Genomic DNA, 11,193 nt, shown 5'->3' on the forward strand with positions numbered 1-11,193 from the left:
CTATTACAAAATTACTTCTTACACTATTTCACTATTACACTATTACAGTTACTACTATCTCTATTGTGAGATGCCATGTCCTAGTGCCTGATGGGTCAGATTTGTCCCAAACAGACATTGCCAAATATCTCAGACAAAAGTAATGTCAAATGTAATCTACTTTAATATTTCTATAGTTGAGTCATCAAGTTAGCTGGTGTGTATTTTTATTTTAGCACAACTAATCTCAGATTTGGGCAGTAAGTCTTACACTGGCAGCCTAGAGCCATGTGCTGTCATCTCCACTTCCTGCTTTTTCAAATGAATGTAATTTATTCTCCAAACCACTTGATGGTGCCAAAGTACTTCCAGTCCTACCTTGGCATGTGCCAAAACTGACTCACTAGGCATTGACAGCCTCCTTTTTCTACATCGCCTATATTTGGCCATTAACTGGTATGTGCCAAATTTGACCCAGTCATCCAAAAGGGGTTAAATGTTTGATGCTCTTTTTACCTGGGTAAAAACACAAACCTGTGTGTGTATACCTTGTATTTGAAGTTGAGGGTATTAAATGGAGTTCTTTATCTCAGAATAAAATAAAGTGGCGTAGTCGGGTCATTCTCACGAAACATTGGTTTTCAAGATTTCATCGTGCAAATTTTCAAAACACTTTTATTAAGGAATTTATTTTTTAAGCATTATTAACAAGGTCTTACGTATTTGGGAATATTAATTTAAAAATATTTAATGACAATTTAACACCTTTTTTAGCATATTTTCCAAAACGTGTCCATAGAAAATATCATTACCGCAACAGTCTGAAAACGGTAAGAGCATTAGAAAAGATAATCATTATGAAAAAATGTTTTATGGATTATTAACAGTCATGCACAGTTACTTAAACTGTGAAATAATATATATTTGTAAATTATCATTTTTATCAAAATTTGATTGATTTGTCTCATTACCGCAACACCTTTCATAATTTACAACCCAATCTTTTAGATATTTCATGGAAACCTGATTTGTTTTCAAAATGATATGGCAATCCTGAAAGAACATAATATATAGATTCTACACATGTATTTATAAACAAAGTTATATGTTTCCATCTATTGAAATAACGTTAAATAAACACCCGTTGCGGTAATGATATGTATGTTTCGGAAATGAGGTTGATGATTTCGGTAATGATAATAAGTATACTAAGTCTGAGATATGGTTAAAACATTATAAAATGTGAATTCTGCTTTCTCAATATATTCATTATGAAAAATAATAACAATAATTTAAACTGCTCACAATCGAGTACATGCACACCATTTACAGTAATAGGGCGATAGAAAATAACACGCCACCGCGTCCATTAAGTTCAATGGAGAAGTGGCGCTCTGTTATTAATATTATTAGATTATTATTATTATTGAAAGATTATAATTATTATTATATTGGGATTGAAAATAGAAGGTGTGCCAGCACTCGCTTGCAAAGGGCAGCAGCCACGACCATGACAGAGGCAAAGCAGCGGGTGTGGGGCAGTTTGGAGAATTGGGCAGTTTGGAGAATCGATGGAGAAGGACTTTCGGGCCAACCTGACTCCGCCAGATTGAAGAAAAGCTTGCTTCACACTAGTTACACAAACTACTTCCATCTGGAATCGCTGTAGCCCATTCCCTGAAGAAGGCGGGCTCTTTTTTTCAAGCTACTTGGCAGGTTATTGGCAGATCCCGCCCGTAGCTGCTGCTGATTGGTCAGAACCGCGGCCAGTTCGGTTCATCGCTACTGCGTCAGCGATTCCAGATGGAAGCTGTGTTGTGAACTTGTGAATCAATACCGACCCCCATCTGACACCTCAGGAGGGGAAAGCGGTGAAACATCTAAGCTGTGTACAGCAAGGATTGGCCGACTTTCGAATAAGGAAGTCGTTGAGCGGTGGAAGGAACACTTTGAGGAATTCCTAAACCCAGTGAGACCAGACCCACCCTCCCAGACAGGAGTAGGGCCTGAGTATTGGGAAGTATGGGGTACCGGCGTCAAGCTCCATGGAGGAAGTGACTGAGGTAGTTAAGCAACTCCACAGTGGCAAAGACCCAGGGGTTGATTAGATGCTGAAGGCTCTCGTTGTTGAGGGCTGTCTTGGTTGAGACTTCTTTTCAACATTGCGTGGAAGTCTGGGACAGTACCGAAGGAGTGGCAGACTGGAAAAGTAGTGCCACTCTTTAAGAAAGGGGACCAGAGGGTGTGTGCCAATTCTAAGCATCACACTGATCACTCTTCCTGGGAAGGTTTACACCACAAAGATATTATGCGTAAGGCATCCAATCTCTGTATGCCCAAAGCGAGAGCTGTGTCCGAGTGTTGGGCAGTAAGTCGGATTTGGATTGGTTTCGGATTGTTTCCTGTGAGGGTTGGCCTCCACTATAGCTTTTCACCTATCCTGTTGATATTCATGGATCGAGACACAGTCGTGGAGGAGAGGTTATACGGTTCGGGGAGCTAAGGGTTGCTTCACTGCTTTTTGCAGATGATGTGGTCCTGATGGCACCATCGGTCCTAGACCTTCAGCTCTCACTGGACCGGTTTGCGGTCGAGTGTGCGGTCACTGGGGAGAGGATCAGCATCACCAAATCTGAGGCCATGGTTCTCAGCAGGAAACTGATGTATTGAGTACTTCGGGTAGGGATCGAGAATTTGCCCCAGGTGAAGGAGTTTAAGATCTCAGGGTCTTAGGGAGACAGGGAAATGGGGATCTTGTATCTGATGTCAGACCAGAGCTCACTCATCAAAAGAGAGAGAGGGAGAGTGCCTAAAAACGAATAATGCAAAAAACACGGATTGGCGGTGTGGGCTTTTGGGAAAAAATGAAAAAGAAAAAAACATGTAAAAACCTGTGATTGGCAGAGAATGAGTTTTAACAGTAATTATAATAACTAATATCATTATACTGTATTATACGAACTAGAGCGGTGACCGTTGGGCACTGGCCTACTTGGAACGATGCAAGTTGGAAATGCATGCCCCACCCAGTTATTCTGTCTGTGTCCCTTTTATGCCCATATATGGAGTTCTTTGTCAGGCATTCCCCAAATATGGAGTCTATGCAGATGTCAGAATGATGTCAGAACAGGCCAGCTCCATATATGGAGATTTAGAGGTGATCAGGTCTATGGCCCGGGCAGAGACCTTTTGTGGCGGTTCTGGACAACCGTGGATCCGACCGTCTCGACACGGGCACTGCAATCCCTGTGGGGGTGTGGAACACGTGTGTCGAATTTGAAGTCAGTGGGGCGAACGGTTCTCGAGTAATGTGGATTACAGACGTACGTACGTATGTACGTACGTACGTACGTACATACGTACGTATGTATACGCAGAGACTTTGTGCATTTATAAATATTAGAGCGGTGCCTGTTGGAGCCTCTACAGCGGTGCCCGTTGGGCACTATAATAATGAACTACATTTTTATAGCGCTTTTCCAAATGCTCAAAGCTCTTTGGTTCATTCATTTATACATTGGGAGGTGAAGTGGCGAACAGTCAACGCCAGCGTCCTCACTTCCCTCATTCACACACCAATGGTGGCAAGCTCACACCGACCAACTCATTGGAGGCAATGTACATAGGGTTCAGTGTTTTGCCCAAAGACACTTCGACACCTACTTGGAACGATGCGAGTTGGAAATGTATGCCCCACCCAGATATAATGTTCGTGCCCCTTTTATGCCCATATATGGAGTTCTTCAGGTATGCCCAAATATGGAGTCTATGCAGACGTCAGAATGATGTCAGAACAGGCAAGCTCCATATATGGATACTGGGCAGGGGCCCTGTCCAGAGCCCGGGCAGAGGCCTTTTTAGGTCGGTTCTGGACAACCGTGGGTCCAACTGACTCGACACCGGGCACTGCACCCAAAAAGAAAAAAACATGTAAAAACCTGTGATTGGCAGAGAATGAGTTTTAACAGTAATTATAATAACTAATATCATTATACTGTATTATACGAACTAGAGCGGTGACCGTTGGGCACTGGCCTACTTGGAACGATGCAAGTTGGAAATGCATGCCCCACCCAGTTATTCTGTCTGTGTCCCTTTTATGCCCATATATGGAGTTCTTTGTCAGGCATTCCCCAAATATGGAGTCTATGCAGATGTCAGAATGATGTCAGAACAGGCCAGCTCCATATATGGAGATTTAGAGGTGATCAGGTCTATGGCCCGGGCAGAGACCTTTTGTGGCGGTTCTGGACAACCGTGGATCCGACCGTCTCGACACGGGCACTGCAATCCCTGTGGGGGTGTGGAACACGTGTGTCGAATTTGAAGTCAGTGGGGCGAACGGTTCTCGAGTAATGTGGATTACAGACGTACGTACGTATGTATGTACGTACGTACGTACATACGTACGTATGTATACGCAGAGACTTTGTGCATTTATAAATATTAGAGCGGTGCCTGTTGGAGCCTCTACAGCGGTGCCCGTTGGGCACTATAATAATGAACTACATTTTTATAGCGCTTTTCCAAATGCTCAAAGCTCTTTGGTTCATTCATTTATACATTGGGAGGTGAAGTGGCGAACAGTCAACGCCAGCGTCCTCACTTCCCTCATTCACACACCAATGGTGGCAAGCTCACACCGACCAACTCATTGGAGGCAATGTACATAGGGTTCAGTGTTTTGCCCAAAGACACTTCGACACCTACTTGGAACGATGCGAGTTGGAAATGTATGCCCCACCCAGATATAATGTTCGTGCCCATTTTATGCCCATATATGGAGTTCTTCAGGTATGCCCAAATATGGAGTCTATGCAGACGTCAGAATGATGTCAGAACAGGCAAGCTCCATATATGGATACTGGGCAGGGGCCCTGTCCAGAGCCCGGGCAGAGGCCTTTTTAGGTCGGTTCTGGACAACCGTGGGTCCAACTGACTCGACACCGGGCACTGCACCCCCTGTGGTGGTGTGGAATACGTGTGTCAAATTTGAAGTCGGTGGGGTGAACGGTTCTCGAGTTACATGGATTTCAGACGTACACACGTAGACTGTATTTCTAGTTAGATAATTCATATACACTATGATCCTTGAAAAAGTCAGTGAGTGTCCAACAATGAAGTATAATGTTACTTGACATGTCATAACATTATGCCATATTATAAATAGATTATAGTGCATTATAGTTATAGTACAGCGGATTACCAAAAAATTGTGCACTTTTTCAAAAAAGCATGAAACTTTTACCATAGTTAGATGATACCATGAGGTGTATTTTCAGATGTGGAGTCAAGTCAGATTTGACCCCTGAGGCCCGGTAGAGCATAATATGTGACCAATACCCATAACATCCTATATAAGGCAAAAAAGTCCAAATTTCATCATTCTTCAAGTAGCATGTGACATATGAAACTAGGGTGATTTCATGATGCTGAATCCATTCCAAGCATTAGTTTTGCAAAAAAACACTCATTGGGCTAAAAACGGCCAATGCCGTCATCACAAATTGATGATGCCAGCACATTTGGGCAAGTGGGCATGGCCGTTTTAAGCCCAATGAGTGTTTTTTTGCAAAACTAATGCTTGGAATGGATTCAGAATCATGCAAACACCCTAGTTTCATATGTCACATGCTACTTAAAGAATGAAGAAATTTGGACTTTTTTGCCTTATATAGGATGTTATGGGTATTGGTCACATATTATGCTCTACCGGGCCTCAGGGGTCAAATCTGACTTGACTCCACATCTGAAAATACACCTCATGATATCATCTAACTATGGTAGAAGTTTCATGCTTTTTTGAAAAAGTGCACAATACCTCTTGAATTGGGGTATAAGCCGCTGTACTATTATGTTTATAATGTAGTATAGGCATGGGATTCATAGAAAGCGAATTTTGACAGCCTAGTCTTTACTCTAAAGCTTTCTTTTCATGAAACAGGAAATAAAGAAAATATCTAGTTAATGAATAATATTTAAATTAATAGTTGATTTAAATATAAACATGATTTATTTAAAAATATAGCCTGACATTATTAAATTCTCATTACCGAAACAGACGTTCTCTCTACCGCAACTACTTAAAAGTGTAGCGGTGTATGAGAATGGGTGTTGCGGAGGATGAGAAACATTAGCATGTTTTGCAGAGAAGCCATGATGGCTGAGGCAATTTTTACTCAATGTACAGAACTAGACATTAATGAAGTATATTGTCACCCAAAAAATTATTTCTAACTATTTTCTAAATGTGGAAAACTGCCTGTATCGGTAATGATAACCAAAAAAGTTCTAACAGACTTTTTTAACAGAGATTTTAACTTCACTCTGGATGCATGTAAAGAGATCTGCTAAACTGGTAGCCATCTTGAATGTACTGTCAGATGTGTTGAGTCATTCAAAATCTAACTTTATTTGCAATGCTCTGTGTGTATTTGAACAGTCCTTCAAAAATGTAGCGGAGGATGAGAACTGTGACCATGGCCGACACCTTTTTTCCCAATAAATATTTAATTGAAATGTATTTTTTTCTAATGAATACATTTTATATTTTTACTAAACATAATTAATAATGTGAATTCAGTTTGAGTAAAATCCATATATCTTATCCAATCGAAAATACAGTCTAAGCGCCACTAAAATGAATGTCGCCGCATTGCGGTAATGAGAATTTCAACTAAAAATGCATAAAAAAACAATAATAATGAATTTTCAGATCTAAATAAACCTCTGTATAAGAAAGAGAAAACTATTATCTTTAAAATGATAATTTAATTTTATTATCAAATTGTGACTTTGATATTGAAATGTTCACTGCCATGCTATTTCATTGGTTTCGTGAGAATGACCCAGTCGCATCAGTGTTTAACAAACAACTTTTATTGGGTTCACAGAAATATGCACTCGCAATTTTAAAACAGTGCACTTTAACTATATATGATGTGTTTCTCAAGAGTTGGTCAGTAAAGTTGTGAGTGTTTTCTGTTTTTCTTTTCTTTTTTCCTCATGCCATGTTAGATTATACCCACTAAAAGCAAAGGAATAATAGTTAGATATTTGCTCATTTGCTTAAAGGACAACTTTTGTCCCCCTCTCAATCAAGGCTCATGTTTTAGGTTGTTATTAGAGAAAGTAGAAGATGAGAGTATTTTTATTTATTTGTATTTATTTGTCTCGTCTCAAGAGCACTACAGCTGCGAGTTGAGTGACAGGTACCTTGGACACGCCCACTTACTGAGGAAAAAGCTGCTTCAAATTTATTTCTGCATGCTTTTTGAGTGGTGCAAACCACTCCAACAACCAGCTTTGTCTGTATGTACCTGTGTACCTGTACGTGGCGCCATGTACATGTGAGCATGGTTGCTATGGTTAGTGTGTGACGTCACTGCACCACTCAGTTCACACGGGTGTGATTTTTTTCTGGTAATGGGGCATCATAGAGTATAAAGAATGATAGAGACTGAAGAGGCAGGAAGCTCCGCCCCCCCGCTATTCATGTCAGTAAGTTGCTCAGTGGCGCTTTGAAGCACCCGGAAGAACCGTCTACTACCGTCTTCTTCCGCATTTGACCACCACATTTTGGTGGTCAAATGCGGGAGTGCAACCGAGCGCTCAATGTTAAAGCCCAGCTGCACAGGGTTTCCCGTTCATGAATCCACGGGTCCGCCTGCAGTCCCTCCTCTTACCACTAGGCCTTGTGGGGCATCAGTCCTTTGTTCATGAGGAACGCTTCCTGATTGGGTTCACGACCCAGAAAGTTCTTCAGCATCTCTTCGGTATACTTAGAAGCACCAGGCTTCAGGATGCACTTCCTGTAGTCCAAACCCACCTCAGGGTTCATGATGCCTTCCTGTTTGAACCGGCTGTAGAACATGTCCATGGACAACACCTCGCTCCACAGGTAGCAATATCTTTTGCCATCTCCATTACAAAATGGAGCTGGAGTGTTTGGATTCACGGGGACTCCCAGAATCATCTTGTAAAGCCTGGCGTATTCCTTAGCCGGGTCTGATGTAGTCTTTCTGTGAAGAGCCTGGTCCAATTCAGCCATGACTATGTGCTCCAAGCAGTTCATACCAATGTTGGTGAGGCGAGACTTGATCAATTTGTCCAGCAGGTCATCGGGAATCGGAGATCCCGTCTTGTAGTGTTTGGACATTCTCTGTAGTGGCTCCTTCTCCCAAGCCCAGTTCTCCAGCAGTTTGGATGGAGCCTCAGCAAAGTACTCCTCTACACAGAATGATCTGAATTCAATGTAGTCGACCTGAGCACAGATTAAGTGCATGGCGTGACCAAACTCATGGAGGCACGTGAGCACTTCGGAATGCGTCAGCAGGGAAGGGCAGTCGGCTGTGGGTTTACTGAAGGCGGTCACTATAGTAGCGATGGAAATCCGTCTGCTACCGTCAGGCAGCAGACAGCCGGGCTGCGGATTGGTGCAGTATCCACACACAGATTTCATGTCCTTTCCCTCTCTGTTGAAGAGGTCGAGATAGAACTGTCCCACTGTCTGTCCAGAGGAGCGGTCAGTGGCGCAGTACAACGTGACATCGGGGTGCCACACGGGGGCGCCATGCACCAGGCTGAACGACAGACCCAGCAGGTCCTGGCAGATGTCCAGCACACCTCGGATCACAACCTCCACTGGAAAATACTCCATCAACTGGCCGTGTGCAAACTGTGCATACAGATTTTTGTCGAATGGCACACCTCTTTTCTGACAGTCCTCCTTTAGCTTAAGGAGGTTGGCTCTCTCCTCGTCTCCCAGCGGCTTCAGCTTATGGGCCAGCTCTTCCAGGAAGGTAGAGACCTTTTTGGCAGGTTTTGCAACGTTCATCTTCAGGACAGAGTCTGCATGGGATTTGAAGCCCTGCAAAGCACTCTGCTGTGCACGTAGCTTCGCCAACTCCTTCAACATGGCTGAGTTCTCTTCACAACGTGAATTCTCAATCCTCAGGTTCACATCATCTCTCATGAGCATCATGTCCTCATACAATTCAGACAGCTTCTTGTAGGCATCAGAGCTGGCTTTTCTCACTGTCTTACTGGGAGACACTTGCCGGAGGTAGTCCGCCATGTTCATCTGGTCAATGTATGCCACGTTAATGTTGGCCAGTTTCTTCAAGATGTTATCGGTACTGTCTGGGTCCAGGGAACCGTATACCTTCTTGGTCTCAAATATGAGATTGTCAGACGTGTCCAGACAATTAACTTGTGGATATGTACGCCTAAATCTTTCTTCAACCCATCCCTGGACATATCTCTTATCCTCTGCAGTGAGACTGTCTTTATCCACCTTCATCCCCAAAGCTACAATCCTCTGGTAGATATTCAGAGGTCTTTGCATCGTTAAGTCCGCTTCACTCTCTACCAGCTTCTGATATGCCTCTGCGCTGGCGCTCCTCACCTCCTTACTGGGAGACAAGTGCCTGGGAAAGGTCAACATGTTCATGTGGAGAATAGCCTCTGCATCCGTGTGGGCCAGGGCCTTCATGGTGTTGTCGAAGGTGACACTGTCCAGGTCCAGGGAGCCCACGGCGTCATATGCCTTCCTGCGCTCCGCGATGACCTCGGCACACTTCCCCCGGATCTCTTCGGGGCTCAGATCCCAGCGCAGGTGGTTCTCTGTGCAAACCCCAGGAGGGTTGCTGACCATCACCTCTCCTCCCGTTGCTCCCATTCCAATGAAAATCGATCACAGTCTGTGCCTTTGAACTTGGGCTGACAAGTTGGCAGACTGGCATGAGCATATATAGCATGACCATATATAGCATGACTGTTACGAAGGATATGAGATGTCACTCTGACGTCACAACCGTGGCGTCAGAAGTGACATCACGATATCATAAATATACAGCCTCGGCAGGTTACAGGTAGAATTAAGCTTGGATCTATAGTCAGTGAATTACTCATCCTTTGATTACTATTGAACCCACCTGCCTTCAAGAGATTACGTTTCTACCCCTTTACTATACAAGGTGTGATCTCTAGGCTGTAATTCCCAACCAGATTGAGACTCTGACCAGAGCCTACAATGACCATATACAACACCAAATACGACAGTCCTTATTAGGCTTTGGACTTGTTGCGACTGTAGGTCGCAGTCTACTATGAAAACCTGCATCTCCCGTCAGTCCGTCAGTCACGCCTCGAGACACGCCTCACCAGGCTTTCCACCTCGGAGGGAAGCCTGGTTGGTCTCTGTTCCAAAAGTGCCGTATGATCTGGTCGGTTGTGTTGTAGTATTGTTTTGTAGTCGTCAGGCAGGAACAATCAAACGGAACTTCCTTTTCCCTCAAACCGGAAGAATAACAATAAAAGCTCTCGTAGCCTGTAGCTTTTATTGAGAAAAATCGGTTTGAGGGAAAAGGAAGTTCCGGAAGATTGCTGACTACAAAACAATACTACAACATGACGTAGCGATATCATCCGCTCCCGACCGGTTCATGAACCCGAAATGGAATGGTGCCCAGGCTAGATCAAACCATGTACACTCAAGACACACTCCATATATGGCCAGTACAGAAATTATTCCATACGTTGATCTGACCTCATTAACGCAAAGCGTGCTAACGATTCCCGCAAACTGATTACCCCTGACGCTACGCTGATAGCATTGGACGACCAACCTTTTCCTAGGCCGACAGCAAATGTTCTCTTATAGCGAGAAGCACACCACATACCTCAAAAGAAAGCTTAATTTGTCGACTCAAAATGATTTTATCATCTTCCATTCTGGAGATATTTACCTTTATGTAACACCTGCTTTTGTAGTAACGGGCTCTTCTTGAACAGAAAGCCTAGTTAGGGACCGTTTTATGTCAGACGGTGACAGGCAGTTATAAAAATGAACACAACAAAAACCCTATACATACTATACACCGGATGAAAGCCCTGAATGTCTAATTTTACGAGGAAAAAAGTACACATTGATCCCATTTACCTTTCGTCGATAATTGGCTTTTGTATGAGCTAAAGAATGAGCATAGGGATTGAGGGAACATATCGGGGCTATGTTTGTTTATTTTTTATGAAGATTATGACGCCAGGCGGGCAGATGGAATGATGCAAAGACGCGTTGTCATTATTTATCCATCTATGTACGTGTCTGTCGCTGTGTATCGTTCCAACTCGGCTCACCGAGGGACGGTGGTGTTGCTGACTTGCTGTGCCACTCCAGTAACACAACAAAGCGTATTTGCATTGTTCCATCTG

At 43.4% G+C, this 11,193-nt stretch overlaps 1 protein-coding gene across 1 annotated transcript; it reads right to left on the minus strand.

The window, feature by feature from the left end:
- Positions 1-7,666: 7,666 nt before the first annotated feature.
- LOC306932885 (thimet oligopeptidase-like) lies at positions 7,667-9,658 on the minus strand (the record flags this gene model as incomplete). Its single annotated transcript, XM_079514861.1, has 1 exon — positions 7,667-9,658. The coding sequence occupies one exon, from the start codon at positions 9,656-9,658 to the stop codon at positions 7,667-7,669; it is 1,992 nt and encodes a 663-aa protein (XP_079370987.1).
- Positions 9,659-11,193: the final 1,535 nt, after the last annotated feature.

The sequence above is a fragment of the Electrona antarctica genome (assembly GCF_951216825.1).
Source record: "Electrona antarctica genome assembly, chromosome: 2".
In the NCBI taxonomy this organism is placed as follows: Eukaryota; Metazoa; Chordata; class Actinopteri; order Myctophiformes; family Myctophidae; genus Electrona; species Electrona antarctica.